Source organism: Gavia stellata, chromosome 3, assembly GCF_030936135.1.
Source record: "Gavia stellata isolate bGavSte3 chromosome 3, bGavSte3.hap2, whole genome shotgun sequence".
Classification (NCBI taxonomy): domain Eukaryota; kingdom Metazoa; phylum Chordata; class Aves; order Gaviiformes; family Gaviidae; genus Gavia; species Gavia stellata.
Genome location: NC_082596.1, coordinates 67521508 through 67547343, shown reverse-complemented (window position 1 = coordinate 67547343; position 25836 = coordinate 67521508). Strand labels below are relative to the sequence as shown.

The 25836-nt window shown below is 36.1% G+C and overlaps 1 protein-coding gene across 1 annotated transcript in view; it reads right to left on the bottom strand.

The window, feature by feature from the left end:
- Positions 1-25836, bottom strand: part of INVS (inversin) — a 99505-nt gene that overhangs the window by 38777 nt on the left and 34892 nt on the right. The window contains exons 3-6 of the mRNA XM_059815299.1: positions 17281-17454; positions 12246-12413; positions 5943-6123; positions 2202-2311 (exon numbers count right to left, since the gene is read on the bottom strand). Coding sequence (XP_059671282.1) covers positions 2202-2311; positions 5943-6123; positions 12246-12413; positions 17281-17454 — 633 coding nt within the window. The remainder of the gene's footprint in view (positions 1-2201; positions 2312-5942; positions 6124-12245; positions 12414-17280; positions 17455-25836) is intronic.

Genomic DNA, 25836 nt, shown 5'->3' with positions numbered 1-25836 from the left:
TCAGAGAATAAATTCTTCACGTAAATTAAGTGCCAGCTAAGTCTCTTCGGTCTTCAAAAAACAAAAATGTCGTATTAGAGTAAGTAACCCACACAAAAACAAAGCAAAGAACAAGATACCAAGTTAAGTAAAACTGATAGCAATGCAAATATTTATAATAAACACAAAAGAACAAACTTCCTTCTTCTTGTTAGGGACTAAGAAACATTGCATTTTAACTGAGATGCATACTACGCCTATCCAAACTTGAGCAGACTGAACAGAACAACAACGTGGCTCTCAAACCATAAATATATAGATGCTACTGCCAAAACAAACATGGATGTGTCTCCACTCAGTTGTTTGGCTACGTAAATGGAATGCAGTGGTGGGAATTACTCAAGGATTTGCATGTAATCGAGAAAAAAAGCAAATAGTGGTGCTCAGAAACAACCAGAGTGGTAATAAAGAGAGAAGCTCCAGTTGTAATTTAGGCATGCATAAACAGGGGCTCTTGGATACATCACTATCTAAAAGAGGCTTGCAGATCTGCATGAGACTCTCCTGTCTGATTCTTCATGTAAGATGGGAAACAGTATATTCATTGTAAGTACACAAGATTACAAAAGAATGTCTGATTCCATCACCTACTCTATTTCCCCATAAAACCCTAAACAATAACATAGTTTGGCTGGCTGATGGGATCAAAAGGCAGCAACGTAATGAAGATGTTTCATAGACCTGAATCAAGCCCAGAGAAAGAATGCCAGTATGAAAAATCATTTTTTAGGAATGTATCAATATAGAAAAGAAAAAAAAGATAAAAGCACGTGGACATAATCACCAGGTTGTAAATAAAAACATTCTATCTTTCCCATCAGTCTGACTCAAACTAGAAAGAAAGTCTTTTACAACATAAATATTTTAAGCATGTGAGTCAGAACCAAATTGTACATACCACATAATGGACAATAATCAGCATCAATAAAAAATTCTCTAGAAAGGTGTAAATTATACACAGAAATATGCTCCCATGGAAGTCTGAATTTAAAAAATATCTATATGGTCTTACTAAGACCACCTCCAAAAAACCCCACCAAAACCCCAAAACGCACTCTCACAAGGAAACAAAAGGTGACAACTGTGGGATTAATATACATTGGTCAGTTCCCTCTTTCAATTGTACTTTTGGATTTGTTAACTTGAATGGTTCTCAAGGGCATCACAATTTTACTTATTTTATGAAAATTAACATGTGGGTAGGCAGGAAAGACCCAAATTAGTATCCCTGTTAAGAAAATGCTGCAATATGTGCTACATAACTACATCAATTAGGCACTAAATAACCGTTTTTGTAAAGGTAGGTTATGAATAATACAACTGAAGAAAACTTAAATGGGAGCTCTCAACTTACGATCCATAGCATAATTCAACTATGAGAAACAGAGCAGCATGAAAAAAGCCTTCTTAAGTTTCAGTGCTTGAGAACTACTTCTATAATAACATCTATGACCAGCAATCATGAAACTGCTGAGTTTTATAGTTAGCTCTACCACATCTTATCTTGCTCTGGAAAAAAATTACCTATTCTACCAAAATATAAGAATTAGGCTGTCTGAGAAAACAATTTTCTTTGTTGCCTGAATTTAAAAAATATTTTTAAAATATTGAAAACTTTTTTTTTTTTTTAAAACATAGTGTTCATGGAGAATTGTGACCAAAAGTACTCACTCTTTAGCCATGCTTTATGAGACAATGGCTCATTCATAATAACAAATTTCATAAGTTAATCACCTTCTTGAAGGCAAAGACTGGTTTGACTGGTACTGAAGCAGCTGTGCAAATACTCATACAGGTGATCTTACTCTAGATACCTTATAACTGCTTAGATGTTGCTGTAATGAGCCTTAAAAAGTGAAAGCACTGTAAAATAGTAGGTGCCATTCTGCCTTCTATTGAAGTACCTAATTGACTATTGTGTGTTCTGATGCAAACATAGAGATCAAAGGGCCTTCCTTTGTACAGCAATTTAATTTTTTAAAATCTTTTTTTAATAGTTTGAAATTAATCACATTTATATCACATAACATAGGAAAACTGAGTTAAGCTTGTGAAGAAAACACTGTGTTTACATGATTTTAAGAACAACTCAAGCACTTTGTTAGATTATAAATATTTCAGCAAAATAAATTTACTTCACATTCAGGGTATGTACTACTTACAGCAAAGTTGCTCTGCGCTGCATAATGCAGGGGTGTTGCACCTTGACTATCAGATGGGATAGTTCCAAACTTATTTCTTTCTAATAAGAGATGGACAATCTGTGCATGACCTGAGAAAAATAATATAATAAAACTAAATAGGTATTGAATCCTAAAGTTAAACACTTCCGTATTAAAAAAAAAAAAAGAAGAAAATGAACAGACTTCAATAAGTAATACTATGTTTGTGTTGTAGCCATTATAGTCTAAACATAAGAGAGAACTAAGACTTCTTGATATTTGAACTATTAAACCTGGCATGCACCTTCTTCCCAACGGTGTTCCAGTTCCACATTCCGTATCCTCATTTTTGAGGGGCATCTGTAAATCAGAATGACCTATGAATAGGAATATGTGGAAAAAATTTCTATTTCTTTTAAAAGAAACCACTAGAGCATTTCCCTAAACAAAGAAACCAGCAGTAGCTGGTCAGACAACTGTGATATTAACATTGCAATGAATGAGTTGAATATATCCAGAAAAAGCTTCTGATAATTTAGCTGAGATGCTGCATTTGAGTGAGAGCTCAGTCAGAAGCAGCCAAGTGAGCATAGACTGATGATGATGAGCATTTGTCCATCTACATTAAAAGGCAAGCTAAACCAACATTGACAATTTCAACCTACATCACATTGTTTTACAGAAATTAAGTGTAAATTCTTTACTTCGGTTTTATTCAATCAAAATTTCAAATGAAGATATATAGCAGAATCTGGACGCTAGTCTACTACCAGCTGCCATATCTGCAATAAACAACAAACTGACACACACAACTCCTTCCATCAAAACAGATTAGAATGTTTTCAGATTAAAATCACAACTTTTTGGGGGGATAGGTAAACTTTATATCCACTTCACAGACAGGAAAACAAAGACACAATATAGTATCTTGCCACTAAAGTCAACTGATCATTTCATATGCTTTCTTTTGTAGGCATATGCAGCTGACAGAATATCTTAATGATGTGGCATTTTAAGAGGTACTGTAAGGCATAAATCACATAAAATTACTCTATTTTACAGGAGAAATCTCCCAGTATCTTGCATGTGGGGAAAACAATCAATTTTGCAGCTTGTTACTTTTGCACAGTTGACTTGAATTAGTTTAGAATAAATGAAAAAAAGTAGGTAAACCTTTCTACTAGCAGTAGACTTTTTTAATGAAAACACTGACAATTACAGAATGAAGCTGTGTAACAGTTGTGGTCTGTAGCTTACCTAAGAGACGGAGGACTAGGCAAGCCTTCTTTTGTGGAATGGCACTTTCGACTTTATATATATACAAGCATCAGAAATGAGAGAAAATGGTCAACTTGGGTCAAAAAGGATGAACAGCTATGTGGGAATTATTTTTTTCTAGGGGCTTTAGGATGTACAGGAAGGCTCCTCTTTCCTTTCAGCCATTAAGACAAGCCTGGACCCAGAACATCACAACATTCTGTCCCTTCCTACCAGAAAAACACTAAAAAGAAGACATGTAATGTTGCTATGGTCTTCCCATCTCAAGACTGTAAGAAGTGAATTGAGGTGCGCTGGAAGAAATTGGTTCTAAGCACAATCCTAGCAGGAAAAACATAGGAGTACTGAGCCTGGAAGAAACGTTGCCTGAACTTTCAGGACACACAAATAGAAAAAGGGTAACTCAACTCTCTAATCAGGCAGGAGGTCTACCTAAATTATCTATGAGAAAGAAGGCTTGAGGGAGTTGAAAGAAGATTTTGTATTGGGTGCAAAAGTAAATAAATTGGTGCAAAGATGGATCACACTTGGACATTAATGTAAACATTAAAACTTAATTCTTGAGGTTATGAACTGTCATTTCTGCAGTACTTTTATTTAGAAGAGATGTAACTCTGGGACTGAGAGTAATGCTGATGGAACACTGGGACTTTTATCTATACAAAAGAAAAGGTAACAGCAGCAACAATGCCCTAAGATGCAGTCACACACAACCCATCAACTTTAACAGAGTATTTGTGGCTGTATCCATGCATTATTTAAAACCTCCTACTGTTAACCCATTTGGTAACATTTTAGACCCTTTCAGATCTATATACAGCATCCAGTATCTAACTTACAAACAGAGCCCTAAAAATTAATCATGATTTACTAATCAGAAGTTCCTCATGGGCATATGCCACCTAGAGACCTCATCAAGTTCACAAGGGACTCTGGAGGTCTTGGCACATCTTCCCCCTTTATTCCACATTGATTAGACAATCCATTTTTCCAACAGACAGAACTTCTCTCTTAAATACAATCAATTTCAAAACACGATAAATTTTGCTTCTTGGACAGAACAAAGTGATAGTAACTATTTCTTTGGGAGACCGGTCCTATGACACTTAAAATGTTTCACAATTTCTCTGTAAAAATTCAATATCCCTACTTGAATGCAAATGCAAATCTGAGAACACTCTTTCTTCTTCTTTTTTTTTAAATAAACATAATCAAACTACATATATTGTCACTGGAGTTGCAGTAACTCGCTCCAGTGAGCATTCTGATTCTTTGATTGGCATTCTTTGTCTGCAGTGTCCTAAAGGGTCATGGGGATGAAGCTTATTAAAAGGGCAGAGTGTTTGAAGATTCTTTCTTTTTTATCTGGTATATGGTGTTTATTTTTTCCTCCTGCACATAGGAGAATGGAAAATAGGACGTCAATTTTCTAAATCATATTATTTTTGTGCCTGTCATTTTATGAGTTGCATTTCCCTTTATTTAGACTATTTGTATTTAACCAGGTTTTTACCTGTTTTGCAAAGATCCAGTTTTGTAACCTGTAAAACCAAACCATGCAGAATTCACACATGCAAGGTTATAATTTACAGAGCATCTGAGTCTCAGGGTAGCAATCTGAACAGAAAAAAAACTTTATCTGAATAAAACTTCTTGTCAGATCTGATTAGATTGTCATAATATGTCTGATGAAGACCTTGTACTAGGATTAGAATTGTCAGCTCTGCCATTTTCTTGTTGTTCACTTGTGGTGGCACTATCAGATTATCTGCAGTTTCTTTGCAGGAATCTTTTTAAGTCACTTGTTTATTTTGTGAAGGGCAGTTTAGTAAAAACTAGTTAATATAATCCATAAATCCACTTAACCAGGCACACATAAACTGCAATATATTGCAATAAGCTGAAAGTGAACAAATGAGTGATGATGCCACTGTCAAGGCACCTTGCAAACCCTATGTGACCATCTTACATATGGACTAAGTGAGGGTGCTCGCATCAATCCATATATTAAATATTAGTAAAGTTTTCTTATTTTTTCAGATAAAGAATAAATATAAACAAAAGTTCTGGTATTTTCTTCATGCACTCCAATGGAATGTCTTGCATACATGCTGGGGTGTGCACACCCCACTTTGGATACCACTTCTCTAGAGTACCAGTTTGGTTTTTTTCAACCTATGAACAAAGCTACATGTGCAAGAACATCTCAGTGTGCTCTAATTGTTCTTAAATCATGAGCATATATAGCCTGCTGAAGTAATGCATTTTACAATGCTTTGGAGAATCTGAAGCTAAAAAAACCCACTGTACACACAAATTTCTAATCCTGGACTAGCAGAAACTATTATTGTTCTAAGAGAGCAGTAAGCATAATGCCAGGCTGGAATTCAATAAAAAACAGAGACAAAGATTAAACACCACAGGCAATTAATTATTAAAAGACTTCAGTATTGTCCAGTTTACCAAGTAAGGCTGCCCAGTGAAGAGGAGTTCGAAACAAATTGTCATAAGATGTCACATTGCAGCCTTCATAGGAGGTCAGGACATCAACAACTGCGACATTCCCATCAGCAACAGCAAAATGAAGGGGAGTTCGTCCTTCATAGTCTTGCCAGTTAAGTAGAGATTCTGTAGGTGCAGCTTCCTTTAAAAAAAAATAAAATACAAAATTAAAAAAATATTTATACTGAAGAGAAAAACTACATACTCTTTACAGATTTTTTTTTTTAAGTCTTATAAAAGGAGATAAACTGTCTTTGTTCAGTAGAATATATCTCTGCAACCAAATAATTTTGTTACAGTACAGGCTATTTTCAAGTATTTCTTACAGAATTTCTTTTAATACTTAATTATTGTACAAGACCTGATTTTCACTACATACCCTGTAGTTTTAGCAGTCTGTTGTGCAAGTGGCTCCTTACACAGATCTTTAAAAGACTAAATCAGGCTCTTGTGAAAATAACTAGATCTTCTTACACGATTTTCTAAGTTGAACACAACATGTATATCTTCATATTTTTCTCCTAGGACACTCCCCTTTTTGCACAAGTTAATCTTATGGCTTTCATTATGATACTTTTCTAGCATTTTAAAACCACATGATTATCAGAGTATTTCTAAAGAAGATGTCAAGGTCTCTAGCTGACAGGATAGCAGTAAGTTAGAGAGTACTTCTAATGAATGCATCTACTTGTATTTGGCTTAATTTTGAATTAAAAAAAATCTTTTAAAGTATTGTGATTAGTCATTTGATCACGTAACATAGGCATTAATAGATATAACTTGACTTTTCATTACATTTTCTTAAAAAACATGCTAAATTACTTTCACATAAGGCCCCTAGCTGTAGAGTTTCATATTATGATAATTTCCTCTCTCATCAACTTTTTTCTAGACAGATTTATCTTCATTACTTTTTTTTTCAGCAAAAGAAGAGAACAAGTACAAATGAATATCATCCTAGTGTTGCAGAGATCTCCAAATGGCAAATATCATAAAGGCCCATGAAATACAAACTTTAAACTTCACTTTCCTGAAAAAAGAGGTATCTCTAAAGAAAATGCTAAACAATAAAACAATAGCAATTCAGGATTCAGGACACCAAACATCTAGAGCAGAAGCAGAATGTCAAAACCAGAATTTAAATAAACTATAGGGAGTAAGTCTGCTGTTCTATCTCCAACAATTCAGAACAATCCACTGAAGTCATGGGAACCCTGTGCAAAAGAAAAAAAGAATGTAGTCCTGAGATTTTTTGACTTCCAACACCAGAGTGTATTTTAACCCATGATAACTGAGAAAAACAATCCTCCTGAAAATAGAGCATCACACTATATCTTACAAAATACTTATGAAAGAGGAGGGAGAGACTGTGATCAGTGCAGCTTGTTAACAGTTAAAGCAAGTTCCTGATCCCTTTCTCACTAAACTAATTGTAACTTTTCCTGTTGACTTCACTAGGTACACAAATAGGCCATAAAATCACTTGTATTTGCATTATTTGAAATGCAGTAACTATTACATAGGAAAGGAACATCTAACATTGAGAATGATAAATCAAGAAGCAGAAAGTCAGGAAATTTCAGAGTTATGGTTTCTATTCAAATATTAATTGACCAAGGTTGTACATTCTATATATTCTATTTAACAGATAAAAAAATAAATACGTTTAGAGTTATATTTAACGATATTTCCTAAGTGCAATCCGGCTAAATTAAGACTGCAGTAGTAACCTCAACTCTGCAATGCCCTGATTCTTTGTTTCTTACTGTCTTACTTTCTAACAGTGTCAACTTAAAGCTCCTAATATTTGATTACTATAAGTTTTCTAAAGTTAAACATTTACATACTTCGCATACTGTATGTAAACGCTAATTAAGTAGCCTGTCTTACATATAAAAAACTGCATCAGAGTTTTAGATATCAGCAGTGTTAGCCATGTTTAGATAGAGAAAAAAATTAACATACTTGAAACATACTGTAGTTCTTTACTATATCTAGCCACTGGTACAATAACAGATAATCTATTAAAAACATAAAATTGATAAATGTGAATCTCTTAACTAAAAATACAACCAAAGTTAACACTGTTAAACACACAAACCACAATAATCAAAGCATGAATAACACTTCTTTTAATAAGCATTCAAAAGTACTTATCTGAGCCATTACAGTGCAAAGTGAAGTTTTATGTTCTTCCCTAGCTTTAATAATTCTCAAGAGAAAGCTAACTGATAATATGCTTAGTTTCTATCTATTCAAAGAGCTCAGCAGGGGAAGTATAGATCCCACTGCAAAAATTCAGAAGTGATCTTTACGAGAATCACTTTTAAGAATGACTAAAAATGTATGATGAGATGCACAGAAGTTATTACTGAAATCCTAACTCCATCAGAGGAAAACCTGTTGGAACAAAATGGACAAACAAGAAAACAAATGCTTCTTCACTTTACCTATAATTTATTGATGTACTCTGGAAAGCTAATTTTCAAGCTTTCTAAAAGCACAAAAACATATTAAATAAATGACTCCTAAAACTCCTGGCTCAAAGTTACTGATATTCCCCAGAACATATCCCCATAATCAAAAGTGTTACTTTTGCAAATTGGTAAAGAATCTTCTAATTACAAAGCCACTATTTATATTCTAGTCTAAAAGTACCCATGTTTTTTGAAATTTTTGGTCACTTAAACTAAACTTTTCTAGGTTTCTTTCTGTCTACATTCAAGACTATAATTTCTTTGGATTTTAAGTGGTTTTGGTGTAAAACTAGCTATAATTAAACCGTCATTCTATATTAATATTTTAAGCACAATACACAGAAGAAACAGAAGCTACGCATTTTTCTGCAGCAATTAGAACAATGGAATTGTAGGCAATAATGGAAAGTGTTGTATAAATAAATGTCATGTCTCTTACCATGAAGAATAAATAAAGAGAAGAGATACAAAACAGACAGAGAGTACTAAGCAGTTGCTTCCATCATATTAATGGAACCTTATTCTGTTCTTTTCTCCTTAAATCTTCCCAACGTTTGTCATGTAACCAAGCACTGCTGAATCTGGAAAGGTGGAAAAGCAAGTTGACCATGAGAGGATCTCCAGATTAGAGTTTCTCTCTACTTCACATGTTTACTTTCTAAATATGTAATGAGTTCCATTTTCGCTGTATTTCACGGATTTCAATATTAGATATAATGAATTTGTGCATAACTGTCACCCCTGCAAACCCAACCTACTTCTTCAGCCTTCAGTTGAGCTCTTTTCATTATTGTTTATTTTGACAATCCCAATGGACTAAGTACTATACAAACCTCAAACAGAAAGATGACACAATTTTATGAATTTATAAACAGGAGACAACAAATCTACACATCCAGATGGCAGAACATGGAAAAACAAGACAGTATTTTTCAGTATCATAGACTGTGGTCTCAATAAAACTAGCAGCTTAACTTTTGTCAAGTTTTTGTAAAGCAGCACTGGCGAATTCTGAGTAGGACACTAGAGAAAAATAATTTTCTGAGGAATTCTTCCAGAGTGTTAAAGATAACATGAAAGTAACAACAGCAGTGTTGTTTTTCATAACTTAGTCAGCAGGCAACAAAGGCTGCCAATGCAGATTGACCAGCCATAGAATCAATATCTGACTGCTATCTGAGCAACGGCACATAGCTTACAGCTTATAGCACTCTATCATGAGAGCAAAGACAAATGGTTTGTGTTGGATGTGATTAAAAAAATGGAGAGGCAACAGTGACACAGAGCCATAGGCCTTTTGCACTGCTATCATGACAAGACAATATTCTCGTGAACTTAGAAATGCAATTATGTAAGTTAAGACACAAGATGACAGAAATTTTAACTGATTGAGTACATACGTTAGAAATATCATGCAGAAAGAATATGAAAAACTATAAAGTTAACCTGGATGTGAAGACCTAGAGAGGAATGACAACCAAAGGTGATGATGCTTGAGCAATAGATCTGGAACTGGGTAATATGTCCAAAAGTAGCTAAGAAAGGAGGCGAAGATTGTGAGCTCTGCTAGGTAGATATCTATCAAGACAACTAAGAAAAACGCTTCAGTGTTTGTAGAGAAGACAAGATCTTACTAAAGAATTAAACTCAGAGGCACCACCACCAGCAACAAGAGATTCAATCAACAGATTGATTACCTACTAACAATGTTTCTGTATCATCAACTTTTACAGCATATTCTGTAAGCTAAATCACTTTTTAATTTAAACTTGTTATTATCTTACTCCATCAATAAGCATATATAGGTATAACTATTTGGAATATAAACAATTTAGTTGATGCATGAAAAAGCCTAGATGGAATCAAGAATACACTCTTTTAACTGTCAGAAAAAAAAGAGAACCAAAAAACCTGGACATGATCATCATTCTGTATTACCTAAAGAGTACCTTTGAGAACACCTTCAGTAAGGAGACAGATAATTTTGACCTTTCGTAGTGCATCTGGCTGGGATGGAGTTAATTTTCCTCGCAGAAGCAGTTATGGTGCTGGGTTTTGTGATTAAAAGTGTTGATAACACACCCATGTTTTGGCTATTACTGAATAGTACTTCCACAGCATTAAGGATTTCCCTTTTTCATGCCATGCCCTGCCCTGTCCTGCTCCCCTGCTCCCCGCAGTGAGTGGGCTGGGGGTGGGCAAGAGACTGGGAGGGGACACAGCTATGACAGCTGACCTGAATTGACCCAAGCAATATTCCACACCATATAACATCATGCTCAGCAAAAAAAGCTCAGGGAAAGGAGGAGGCAGGGGAGGTTGCTCAGAGCTACGCTGTTTGTCTTCCCAAGCAACAATTACGCATGCTGAAGCTCTTTTTCCACTTTCTTGGGAGTGGCTAACATCTGCCCGCTGATGAGAAATAGTGAATAAATTCCCTTTTTTGCATTCAGCTTTTGCTTTCCATACCAAACTGTCATTATCTTCATCCACAAGTCCTCTTGCCTTCCTTCTATTTTCTCCCAGTCTCATGAGTGGCTGTGCAGGTTTTAGGTTGTTGGCTGGGGCCAACACACTACAACTTTTAAAAACATTTACCTTGACTATCTAATGTTTGAAAAAGTCTGTATTTGAATACAGTAATCCTTACCTACTTTTCGGCAAATTTTTTTCTCTAGTGTGGCAGAAAAGTAGATACTATATACAAACAAAAACTTTGTGATAAAATTTTGTTCGTGACAAATTATTTCACAACTGAGTCCATATTACAAATATCTTGACTAAACAGATGTAATACAGAAATAAAATCACAGTAATTTAACACTGGAAACTTCTCAAAAACTATTTTTATAGTAAAAAAAGCATCAGTAACTGTAAGATTATCAATGTGATTTGGAGAAAAGCAAAGAAAATTTTCATATGCCACACATAACTTCTCAACTTGCGAGCTAATCAGGAAAACAGACATATAAGGCATTGTAGTTATCTTACAATCAATATGTGTCTAGTTCTGAAAGGCCTTTGAAAGACATAGAGAGATTGTTGTAATATGAGAGAAAAAATTCAATTGAGACTTCTGTATCTTTCCATATCAGTGAAGTTCAGAGATTTCCACAGAATAAAAATCAAGGTAAAAATCAAGCTGAATCATGATTTCACTGTACTCATTATAACTGTCAGTGCAGAAAATGAAACTGAAATACTGCAGAAAGAGAAAATATGCCATCAATGAAAAAATATTAAATCCATACACAAAAATACTTGGAAAGTCTCTCAATAAACTGTTTGTGGGCTGACTGATAATTGATCAAATATTTCACAGAATTCTGACACGAAAGACCAAATTAAATTAGACTTTTCAGTACAGCTAACTAGAAATAAACTTTCAAATAATGAAGAAAAGACACACAACAAGGAAATCAGTGTGCAAGATGCAACTGGGATGAGTAATACGACTGCCATTTTACCTAGGAGAACTTGCAACCCTTTCCTCCCTCCCTTACCCCCCAAATGAATAGTTACACACATCAAACTAATTAAGAGAATATACATAATCCATGAGTTAGAGCAAAGATATTCACCCGTAGAACTCAGAAGAAACCCTTTTCAAGAGAGCAAAAATATTTAAGAAGTTTTCTTACAAAATTCTGGATATTAGGAAAAGCAAATGGTTTCATTCCCAAAGAGTCAGTGATCTAAAATGAAAAATTTCAAGGGAATAAGAAAATATTTCTATCTGAGTAAAGTAATAAGTACAGAAAGTGTTATATATAATAGACTTCCTTACCAGAATACATTTCACCGTGTGAATTGCACTAGGGTCCTTGTTGTTAGCTGCCCAGTGAAGTGGGATTTTTCCTTCAATATCAGGGATTCCAATATTTGAATCATGTTTTATGAGAAGTTTCACATGCTCTGGGTTATTGTAGTAGGCACTCCAATGCAATGCAGTTTGCTGGAACACAATATTCATGAGTTTTACAAAGACATTGAAAAATGAATGTAAGATGAAAATTAAAGTTGGTTAGAACCTGAAATATGATTTAACTATAATTTCACAGAATGAAAAAGATCACCTAGTCCAACTCCTCTGCTCAAAGCAGGGTCAACTAGAACAGGCTGATCAGGACACTATCCTGATATTTAGTTATCTCCACAGATAGAGACTCCACAACCTCTCTGAACAACCTGTTCCAGTGTTTGACCTGCCGTACAGTAAAAAAATATTTTCTCAGGTTTAAACAGAATTTATTATATCTCAACTTATGCCCATTGCCTCTTGTCTGTTCACTGGAGACCATTCAGAAGAGTCTGGCTCCATCTTCTTTACTGCCTCCCATCAGGTAGTTATACACATTGGTAAAATCACCCCCGAACTGTCTCTTCTTCAGGCTAAACATTCACAGGTCTCTCAGCCTCTCCTTGATGTAGATGCTCCAATCTGTTAATCATCTTTGTGGTTCTCCACTGGACTTGCTCCAGTATGTCTATGCCCTTACAGTACTGGAGAACCCAGAAGTAGACACAGCATTCCATTTGTGGTGCCACCAGTGCTGAGCAGAGGGGAGGGACCACAAGTAAAACCAGCTTTAAACAATGTGTAAATGAGCAATCTTTTGTTACACTTCAACAAAGAGGACTGACAGAAAATGGAGCACATGCACCTAAGGTGGGTGACAACTCAAAATCAATGGAAAACAGGCTTTAAACAAAACTGAGCAAGAGGCCCATCTACCTGAGCAAGAGTAGATACTCACACATCTTTGCAAATGAGGTCTGAATCTAATGTCCACCAACCCATGGCAGTCCAAAAAAATATCAAAAGGCAATCCATCCTCCTATTGCCAGTTCCTGACTGCCAGTGGCTTTTTATGGGCATTATCGATGTTCATAATTACATAAGCAAACCAATATGTGGGGTTTTTTTAAACAGCAAGATGTTGGTATATTAACAAGTATTTCATTTATCAGATACATTTCTCACAACTGCTAAGTAGCAGAGGGTTGTAAAATACAGAACAAATTTTATTTCTCATCTCTCTTCCCCCCTCACCGCTGCAAAATATTACATGGCACTTTGATTTGAAAACTGAGAGAAATAACTGCTGCGGGACATTTATGTATAAGCCTACGATACCCTGGATTAACAACCTCGAACAGTGAGATAGAATGTATGCGTTCACTATCGTATCCTTGAAGTCTCTGTAAAGGAGGAAGGCAAAAAGGAGCCTATTTTTTGTGTTTGTTGCTTTAAGCTGTTAGTTTAGTACCATGGTAACATAATATGATAGCACAACCTTTTTGTCTACTTGGTAGGTCACCAAACAAGAGCTCCTTCTAAGACTTAACTGCAGGGGCTGCAAGGAAAGGTCTGATAACTGACACCACGACATACAGCCTAGCACCATGAAGCATGTTCAAACCATCACAGCCTGTCGGGATTTGAATTGAAAAACCTTCTAGCAGTAGAAATTTGTAATAAGGTAACAAATGTTATTTCTCAAGTGGAACTGACCACTATCCCTAGAAACTGACAGTTGCAATGAAAGAAAAACTTTTGATTACCAGGAGGCCAATGTAGCCTTGGTTTACTGGCTTCTCTCACCTGCAACCTGTTTTTCAGTCAGTTGCCTACAGGGAAGCAGATGTAAAAGACAGTTTTCTCTCTCGTACTCAGGAATCATATTTGACAATCTTGATGTGCACAGTTGCAGTAAGGGAAATGAATAAGCTGTGTGCCCAACAGAGTCAAACGTGTTGGAGTCTGTCCCTGAGACCGCCTTTCATCAGCCTAAATTCCATCTTTGCTACTGTGACTACTCATGACACAAACTGGAATAAAAGTGCTCTACATTTTGTGGGAAATCTGCCGATACTTTAATACCGCCTTGGAAATCTGCTAAACAACAGGCAAGGTTTCTAAAAGGTTTTGGCTCGTTTCCATATACCTTTGTTAATTAATTAATGTAGTCAGGAAGTCAGCATGACCTCTCCAGAATGACTGCTGTAATTACAGCCAGGGTTTCCATGACACGTTAGAATATCCTGGAAGGCAAACAGCTGACTGCTAGGGCATAGGCTGGTTCAACTCTATTGTCCAGAGGGGACAGAAGATTCATTTGTTGGAAGCTGGGCTTGCAGCTGTCTTATCCTGCTTCCTAGATGGTAAAATAAGATAAGAATTTAAGCAGTTACATCACTAGAAAGTCCAGTCCCCTTCTCTTACTATGTCCTCTTGTGGTAGAATGAAAACCCACTACATGAGATATGGAATGATGATTTCCACTAAGACCAGCCTTGCCAAGCTGGTACGTTGGCTATCAGCTGATCCAAATACCCTTGATCAGAGCACTCACATTTGAATCAGTGGTAGATTAGCCTGGTGGGGAGAGTTTTTGCACCAGTTCCAAGATCACTTACAATTGTAAGAAAGAGACCTTCCTGCTCAATGCTTAAAAAGCTTCCAACATCAGTAACAGTTCCAGTTGTATTCAATACCATGTCTACCTTGCCAATGGTAGTTACATAATTGTTTTTTGGTCTTCCCTTTGCTATCTACACTCACAGTGTCTCACTTTTTGCTACTATATCCTTGCAGAAAAAAATGGGCTTAGAGAACAGTTCTGGGTTCTTTGAAAGAAGTGTCTTTCAGATTTCAGGAAACACAAACTGCTCAAGCATATGAAATTTAAACCAGATATTCCCAGACTAACAGGTCCACAATAATTGCCAGAAATCTGTTTACTAAAGGCAATGTGATCATCTCTCAAACAGAACACGCATCAAGCATGCCAATGAGAGGGATGAATCTGTTTTGTTCAATGTAGAAACACAAGAAAACCTTTACCTAGAATGTCTGTCAGGACTGTGTGAAAGTCCTATGCCTCGTTATACCCTACTATTAATGCTAATGAAGGCAAACGTTTCACATCAGTTTTAAATCAAGCATTGCTAAGCACTCAAACTTAAGAACACACTAATCAGAGCACCTCAAAAAAATACAGTTACTATATGCTAAACAACTATTCCTTCTTTTAAAATGGGTCAGTGTGCTATTACTGTGGACTGGCAGTACCTCTCTGTATGAAGAGTAATAGTAAAACAGTTGTTTTAAGAACTGTACCACTTTCCTTCTAAGATCTGTCATCTCTTCTGGATGGTCATTTTAATGATAGTCCTTTTTAACAAACATCAGTAGATTAATTCCTGAGGCTCTTAGAAGTCAGTGTGCTTCTGAAGCAGGCTGGTAATTTTATGGATGTGGTAGAGCATGACTTGACTTTGCAAAGGGACATGAGACAACTCATGATGATACATGCACTGTATGATATACCTGGAAAGTCACCTGGAGATTTCCTGGCCTTTCAAGCAACTGTTGTCACTACAGATGCAGAAAACTAGTCTGAAGGACTTAATTCTAAGAAGGTAGCAATGTAAAGCTCTGAAGATGTAAAGATTACATTTGCTCCTGAGGAAGTCTGCAGTTTCACAAAACAAATGTCAAAGTCACTAACTGGTGCTCTGCTTCAAATGAAAGTTTCATGCCAGAACATCAATCAACTTCATCATCACAGCCCTCTCACTAAATGATGCACTCATGGACGCAACAGTGCATGTGCATTGACAGTAGACCTTCTGCTGCCAACTGGTGCATTTTATGATGATGATAATCACGATAATAATAATAATAAACAATAATAATAACAACTTGATACTTTTTATTGTCCCTGTTAGAAAATCTTCTTGACAAATGATACCACATTCTATCCCAGGCCAAAAAGTATGACTAGGAGACTCTAAAAATTGTCCATTTTTACTTACAGAGATACAGAAAAAAGGACAGTTGACCAGATAGATTTAGTCTACGGATATTTTTACCCTTGGACCATCCTTGTGGATCGAAGTGAAGGAGTGGAAGTTGAGCCAGTAAACAAGGCGGGGGGGGGGAGGGAGGAGGGGGCATGGTTTGAAGGTGGTGTTCTAATTTTTGTCTCTGTTCCTCACCATACAAAACTATTTTAATTGGCCACAAATGAAACTCATGTTCTTTAAGTCAAGTCTGTTTTGCCTGTGACAGTAACTGGTGATCAATCTTCCTGTCTTTATCTCAATCCATGAGCTTTTTCAACCTATTCTCTCCCTCTGTCCCATTGAGGAGGGGGAGTGAGAGAGCGGCTGGGTGGGCATTTGGCTGCTTGCCAAAGCTAACCCACCACACATTTCTAAAAGGTAGCACTTATGGACAGCTGTGTCAATATCACCACCATTTTAGTGGTCTCAGTGCAGGGCAAAATCAATCACCCAGTGTTAGGAAGGATGTCTGCCAACAGCAAACCAGCATTCAGCTCAGCACCAAAGGAATCTCCTTTTTTTTTTTGAAACTCACCTTTGGTATTGACAAATACTTTGAAGGCCTTTTATACAAAGTTTTCTAGTGACTCTTATCATTAAATTATTCTAAACGTAGGGTTTTTCCAAGGAAGAAAAGCAAGATAAGCACCTGCTATCCAGATTCTAACAAGAATCACAACGTTACAGAAAGACTTAGACCTAAAAACCAGTGTTTTTTGAATCCTCTATTATTCTCTGTACTCTCAACAAGAATGTCAATGAACTCAGTGCAATGAACTTTTACATCATTATCATCAGGAAAATACTAATATTTCTAAAGGTAATCATAATAATAACAGTATTAGCCACTATTGTGAAGACTCAGAAAAAGTTTGTTATGACCGAAATAATTTTTCGCACACAACTGTTTGATGTAACACCAATTTCTAAAGCTGCTTCAAGTGTTGTCTTAAAATAAGCATCATTTTTACCTTGTTTCTGTCCTGGGTATCCACTTCTCCAGGTGCCATATGTTTTAGCAACAAAGCTAAACATTTTGGGCTTTTGTGACGTGTAGTTAAATGTAATGGTGTCATATCCTCTAAGTCCTTCTGCATCCAGTTCCCTCTACGAGCCAGTAAAAGTTTCATGAAGCGGTAATTTCCCTGGGTAAAGAAAAACATCAGAAATTTATTCAATTTTATCAAACCAAATGATGATACTGTTTAGATATATTTACTGTTGTAGTACAGTGCCTAAAACACCTCACCAAAACAGCTCTAAGCTTTGGAAGCATCTAATGAAGATTTTTTGTTAAAAAACATTAACTCTTGATTTTTAAGTCTGTTTTGCTACTTGGTATTAGATACCTATCTTCCATTAGCAGAGTGTATAAGACAGGGTTCAGTAATACCGAAAATTCTGCAATATTGTCAGAGTTTCTCGACAGATTAACCTCAATAAACTTCATGTCAAAACTGAAATAAGACCATTACATGCTGGTTTCAGCAAGGTAGACAGTTATCAGATGAGGAATAGAACTAAACATGAAGAAAGATTACAATTTAGATTGCAATTTTGAACATGAAAGTAAGAAAAATAACAGGGAATGATTCAGAGAGATAAAATGTACTCATCTGAATGCATAACAAATACACAGAAAAGTGATTGTTTCTTACATTTTTAAATTTGGAACTGTATATGAGTTTTGATCTACTGTATGCATGATAAATGGATGGGACAGCTAGCTTTGTAACACATTTAAAATACTTAACACTCTGGACTTAATAGGTTTTCAAAAGAAATAATGTAGAAATGCTCCTGTTACTAATAACTGAGGATGGATCCCAAAGAAAACAATCCAGTTTTATTTCTCAAATCACTGAAGAAGCCAGTCAAAAATTAAAGATATAATCATACAATCATGAAGAAGCTGTAGTGATTTAAGGTATAGCCAGCCTTGACTTGCTACTGCCCCTTCCTTGGAGGTTATTTTCCATATAACAGAGACCCTACATACGACATTTTGATGCTTCCACTTCACTTCAGTACAAAGTCTATTGGGTTTTTCACACCATCTTCAGCAGTTAAGTTTCAGTCAAGGACCAGTAACAGCTGGAGCAATAACTCATTAAAGCAAAACATCTGGATCTAGCTTGTGTGATCATGTTTTAAACATCCCTATTCTTTCCCCACTCTACCTTTTAACCTTTCCTGAAGTGAAAGGAGTCTGCTGTCTCCCAGTTTTGCTCACTGTCTCCCAATGTTTCCCACAATATTAGTTTTTGCTAATTTCATGTATTGACAGTTTAAGTAAAAGTATCAATTACCCATAAATATAATGAAAATAGAAAGCTCAGAAGTGAAGAGAAATTGTACTAATTCCCCCCACTCAGGGAAAAGCTACAGCATTTGATGAAGCTTTATTAGACAATGTACACAGGAAAGGTGACACTCAAATCAATAGAATTCATGTCTTTCGATTCTTCTGCTTATGCAACTACCTGCAAATTAACATATTTCAGTCTGCTACAATTCTTTTACAAATCCTGTACGTTAACTTAGTCCCTTTAGGCTGTCTTCGGAAAAGCATGGAAAAAAGGTAACCATGTAGACAAGTGCAAGTAGTGCTAATGAAATGGGGCACTTGTATATCATAAGACTCATAATTATGAATCACATTGTCAGCAGAATGGTAGGGTGGAGATGGGCCAAAGGATTCCAGAGGCCCCCACAGTATTCAGTGCCAGGACATAAAAATAGTCTAGTTTCCTTTTTCATAGCAGCCATAAACGTGGAAGGGAAGATTTTACATGTATTACTGTTAGAAAAATGGAAGAGTTGAGCTTTATGTGGGCAAAATGGATTTCACCAAGTACGCCTAAAATAAATGAATGTGATTATTTTTTTTGCCTGCTACACTATTTTATTTTAAAATACAAAACAGCGAAAGCAAATCATGAATGAGCTCAGATAAAATAACCTCTTCCTGCTTCTACAGTTTATTGTCATCAGTCCTTGCTCTTGAACGAATGCCTACAAGAAAAGTTTGCCAAAAACGTTACCACAAACCTGCCTGAAAATGAAAACTTCTCTTGCCAGAGACAGCATGGCTACTGTACTCTTCAATAGCATTCACAGCAAGTAGTGACTGCCTAATTCTCTTTCTTCTGCTGGGTGTCAGGGAAAGCATAACCTTGGGATTTTGTCCCTTTAATACACAGACACGCATCAAGGCATACACTGAAGTACAGAGGCAGAACAGCATAATGTCTACACAGCTACTAATCCGTGCAGAACACACTCAAAATTAATTCATGACAAATTTGGGAATGAGTTAGGGATGAGAAAACTCATTATTGTCATTATATTTTACAGGTAAATATAAGAAGAATTTGCAAAAGTCGTTAGAAAAGAAAAAAAACTAGCAAAAATTTGCAATGTATCATGATGTGGTTGAGAATTAGACTGGGCGAAGACAACATTAAATAACTTCAGAGAATATTAGTCTTGGAAGAAATATAGCTGCTTTTCTCCATCACAGAGGATAATGCATTTAGTTTGTTTTCAGTATTTCCTGCTCAATGTGCATGCATGCACATGAAAGAAAAAAAATTGATTTTCTCTTGTTGATGGATACTTATTGGAAGATTTACAAGTATATTGTGCTTTTTGAATGAATTCAGCTGAAAAGAAGAGTCAAAGTTAAAATAACACATAAAACTAAGGAAGCATGCATTTTTTTATTAGTTTCTTTCCCTATCCTGCATTTTATTTTTGCTGTTATACATTTTCCCACCAGTTACTGCTATATTATTCTGTTGCATGCTTAGCCATCAACAAATCCCTCTCCTTAGGAAATGAATCCCCCATTCTGAAACACAAAAGATTCTGTTTCTTCCAAATGATTTAAGATTTTTTTTTAAAACACCACCACAGAAAACACCTGTACTTACATTACTTATTTGTAATTTGTAATGATCTTATTCATGCTCTTACTTCTGACTGTTGTTCTTTAGTAATATCATGAAGGTTGCTGTGTTCCTTTCACTTGTTAGAAAATAATACCATCCCTATTAATGACAAAGGAAAAATTCCCCCCCTTCAATTGATTACTGCTTAAGTTTGTAAATATGCAATGTATCAACATGTCTTGAAGGCAGATTTAATTTAGGTCTTACTAGGTGGAGGGGGAAAAAGCTATGCTTAATCTGAAAAGCAGTTACTAGCCAAATTCTTTCATTTTTATAAAATTCTTGTGCATAACAAGTCTTTAATCGTGCTAGTTTTTACTCACAGAAAATGCACTTGATTGGCCTAAAGATTCCTAAAGATTCCTGGTCAGTCCATGGTCTCTTAACATTGATAGCGTCTCTAAAATGATTTTGTTATACTGTGAAAACATTATGAGCAAACAGGATTAAATACTGGTACAGAAAACTCAGTTTCTGGTAGCCAAAATTTACTGTTCCAATGCTGATTCTTAAAATTCCTTTATATTCTATTAAAATTATTTTTAGCCAAAAGACTCAACTCTGTATGCAAACTACAGCACAGTTTCAGAGAACAGCTGACAACTAGCTTCACCATAATCGGAAGAAATACTTCTACTATTTCAAAATTTCAGCCACATAATACTAACTGCAATGGAGTATAACACGTTTTTTGGTAGACAGATAGTTCAACAAGCAATCATTGCTCTGCCATCAAGTAATGACTTTGAAGAAAGTTCTGGGCCCCAAGCTTAACTGCTAAGCAGTCAGAAAAACTTTCCTGAATGTTTCAATAGAGAAAAGAGTGATGGGAGAAACATCTTACTTGGAATCAACGAATTTGCCAGAATTCAGATTAGCCCTGAAATTGAAAAAGTTATCCCCAAAATTGCAAATTCACTCAGAAAAAAACTGTCTAGTATTTTCAATATGACTCTATTGCCAGGAACAGGTTCTAGCTGAAAATTGCCAGTAAACTCTTTTCTACCTACTTTTCCGGGCCTACAAGATAATGCGTTAATTTCTTCATCCATCTAAAGCAGCTTTTTCAACCTATTTTCTCTCCCTGGCCTGTTGAGGAGGGGGAGTTAGAGAGCAGCTGGGTGGGTATCTGGCAACCAGCCAAGGTCAATCTGCCCCATCCGGTCATCTAAGTGAAAGAGTAAAGAAAAAATGAGCTCTGTACTGCTAACAGTGTTGTTATGATTCTAATCGTAGCCTGATACTGAAATTACTGATGGTTGTATTACCAATGCACTAAAAACATTAGCCTCATGCTTCACATCATGCCACTCTATATAGCCCAGCACAGTCCTGCTCTAAGTCACACAGTCACCCTGTGCCTCTGTTTCAAACACTTCCTCAGAACTTGGCCCATGGTACCTTCACTCAGCAGCGGGAAGTGGTGGAGTCACCATCACTGGAGGTGTTCAAGGAACGTGTGGACAAGGCATTGTGGGACATGGTTTAGTGGGCATGGTGGTGTTGGGTTGATGGTTGGACTTGATGATCTTACAGGTCTTTTCCAACCTTAGTGATTCTGTGATTCTGTGGATCAGTGGCAGTCCTATTCTTCCCTAGCAAACTAATGGAGAACAGGAGATCTAGTACGTGACTGAACCTAACATGGGCATATGGGTATAGGGAAAGGGAGGGATTCCAGCATCACCGCAAAGCCACTTTATCATCCAAAGCCTTTCTGGAACAGGTTTCAGCCTTCCCCCAAACAAATAGGCAGACACAGGTTCTTACTCGTCCATTGTCCAAAATAGTTCAATTGTACTGCAACATTTAGAGCAATCATTTTTTCATATTGCTGTTGGGAAGGTTTAAATAATGTTACCCACCTCTACTAGCTGGCTCTCTGGTAATAGGTAGCACAACAGACCAACCAACCTAACATAGAAAACTCTATCATAAAAATACAGCTGTGCAAATATTCCAGCACCCAAAATGAAAAAGAGGTTTTGGCAGACATTTTTGTTCCCCACATGATATGTAGCAGTACAAGAAAGATTCAGAGTTGTTAATGTTTTTTCTTAATTTACCTTTTCAATACATGTAGATAACTTAATACATTCCAAGACGCATTGTTAAAGCCTGAATCTTAGACTAACACAGAGCTAACAACAAATTGCTGTAGTTAATCCTGTTTCTTGTGAAAGGTTTTATTCTTCATGTAAGCAAAATTATTCCAGAAACTTCTTAGCATACATGAGTGTTAACCTCCTTAACAGGGTACAGGATATTCTCTCCTCAACTGTGAGATACCATGCATGTTCCCTCTGAGATCCAGACAGCTTAACTTGCCAGCAGAGAGGTCATGTACAGTGCTCTGCTACATTTGGTAGAAGCCTGGCAATGCCAGCAACGGCAGTTGGGATCACGGCTCAGCTATCAGGAGATAAAAGAAGAACAACTGCAATTAATACTTACTAGGAACATCTTACTTCCTATCCTCTTAGCTGATGCTTTTCTGATTCAGAATCGAAAAGAAATTGAGTACAGTTCCTGTAAAATGCATAAAATGTTCTTTCTGTGAACTGAAAGTCAAAGTTTGTAACAGCAATAGGGACATTTAAAGTAACATCATATAAAATATATAAATGTAAAAACCTGGATTACTGACTGTTGGTGTATAAAATAAAACACCATCTGAAATGGAAGAGTCATTATCATCTTAATACCAAGTGTGCATATATTGACACTAAGCTTCATCACATGTGTCTTCTGGATAGTCATTAAGTAGATAAGGGTCCAAACATTTTTCCAAACTACAGATAACACCAAAAGACAGTAGACAAGTACACTTATTAATAGAACAGGAATCAACCCTCTTAATCTGTTAATATTCTTTTTCCTTATATTACTTCCATTTTATATGGCTAAAGCCTCAGTAAATCGATACCTTTCTCCTGTACCAGATGTGGTTCTAGAAGAAATGGGAAGGATAAAGGGAAAGGGGAAACAGAACTGTTTCATCTAAATCCTAAATGAATGTCAGCATATCAGTTTCATTGTAGTGCAGATTGCCATTTATTATGCACCAATAATCAGGAAGATTTTGCAGACTCCCAAACAAAATTCTCCTGGGCACATAATGATGAATGACACCTAAGTATTTTGCACAGCAAACTTTTAAGTATTTCAGAGACATACAAGCTTGCTTTAAAGAGTTCCCCTGGGTTCTAGAAACATTCTGCTGATGTGCAACACAGCTCTGTGAAAATTTATTTCCCTTCTCATCTCACTATTACTTGGTGACTTAACTTGGTCATTACATAACCATGGGCTTCTACGCTCTGACTAACCACTTTTCCTACCTTGTACTGTGGATATACCTCTGAGGTTGCACTTTTAATCTTTGGATTTGAAAAACATACTACATAGATCAATAAATATAACACCATTTTATAAAGGAAGAAACTGAGCTGTACAAGATAAGGCTAAGAGTCAGAGGAATATGTGCACCTCTCCAAGCATCAAAAGCACATCCATAGACAGGCTACCATCAACTTGTCATCAGTGGGTTAAAAGGGGCCAATACATACAGAAAAATTTCTTATTTCCCTATTCATTGCTGAGACCACATTTTCAAAAAGCGTAACAATTATAATCCATGTGAAATATTTAACATGACTTGAAAGACTGATTTGTAGTAATTTATAATGTAGCGCACATGAGCTGACTACTGACTGTTACAGCACAACTACACTTGGTTTTTGGAATACCTACAATAGGCTTGTGAAGATTTATTTGACTGTAAGGGTTGCTAGAGAACTAGGAAAAAGGCAGTGCAGCATCTCTATATAACCTCCTGGTAAACGCAGCAGGGGTCATTAAAAAGAAAGCAAAGCTGCTAAACCATGAAAATGCTACTTTGACTTCAATTCAAAATTACATACCTGCTTTCCCAGTATGGGAACAGACAGATCAAAAGAATATAAAATAATTTAAAAGTGATCCTTACAAAGGAGGCAGTTTTTAAGGGCTCTTCATTGCCAACAGTCATAAGCACTGAAGATGCAGTCAGGGCATACACTTCCAACAGAATAGAAAGCCTTAGAAATATTTACAGATAAACCACAAATTAGAAATTAAGGTTAAAATTGACCGTCTAGGTTACTAAATCGAATCCTCCAGCACCATAGCGAGTAACGACATCTAATCCTTTTCAAAAAATTCCAAGAGAATTCTTTTAAGTGGAATTATGGTGTTTTGGATTTTTTTCCCCACTTCTCTCAGTTTTAGGCTGGGTTTTTTAAGTTTTGTTTGTTGTTTTTTTTAATACACCCACACACATACACTTCACTCTTTCTACCCATGAAAGTACAGTGCAGGTTTTAAAACCTAAACAAGCATTGGTCTTTTTATCTCAATAACACAGGATAAACCCTACATTCCCCCCCAAAAATATTGTCACCTCTCTGCATTCATTCTAGTTTGAACTCATTTGTTTTGAACACAAGCAAGTAGAGATTAGAGTGTACCAGAAGAGGTCCCACTAAGTAGCATACTGAATGGCAATGATACTTGTCTACGGCTAGTGCAAATACCTGGTCAGATATATCAAAAACTTCATTTCTGTCATCAGTTAAGTACCTTCTCTGACCAATTAGCACACTGATGTCCTTCTCAGTCATTTTTAAATACTAAATTCATAATACATAGAATAAATTGTCCTGTCCACCCTCCCCCGCTCCCCGCAAACAGACTTGCATTTTGCACTATCATATTTCCAACCATTTCAATTACTACCAGTATTTTCGTACTTCTGGTATCCCAGACACTCCAGTCCTGTCTTTGACTGACAGTAACACCTAATCTTATGTCATGCTGAAGTATCCTTAGAAAAAGTACTACTTGTGATGCGAAGTTGGTCAATGAAAAATATTGACTAATACTAGATTCAAGTGCAACTGTTGAGGAACTCTAATATACTTCTTCTGATCTTACAGTTTATATTTCAACTGTATTTGTTTTCAGTTCATTAGCAAATTCTTTACCATACCCTTACATTTTGTGTCCTAATTTCCCATTTAGCGTGCAACTTTCCATCTAGCACTACAGTAAATATTTTTGTACAGGCCTAAAAAGGCAATCTATTGAATTTATTTCTAGAAAATCAGCTAGCAAAATATCCAGTTAGTCTTGAAGAACCTACTGCTGACAGTGTGGTGCACATTTTACCCAATTTTCTATTTATGGCTACGTATTTATCCCTTAGAAGCTAATTTTGAATTCTTGCATGCTACTGAGGTCAGATAGGCTACTTCTCTCAGCTACTTTTTTTCCTATTTAAAACAGTATTCAAAAAAGTTATTGAATACCCCAAATTCTGCAATGTTATGATTCCCAAAGAATGTTTCATTGATTAAAACTCTTTTGCGCCTTGTCCCTTGCTGTTTCTGTACTGTTAAGATGAGATTTATCAAAATCAATCATTAACCATTGACCACAGCTCCTCACAGAGAGAACTGTAGTTCTCTGCAGTAACTAAGCCTGGTCAGCAAGTGCACAGAAGAGTGCAGGCAAGTGGTAAAATAAAAGTCCCCA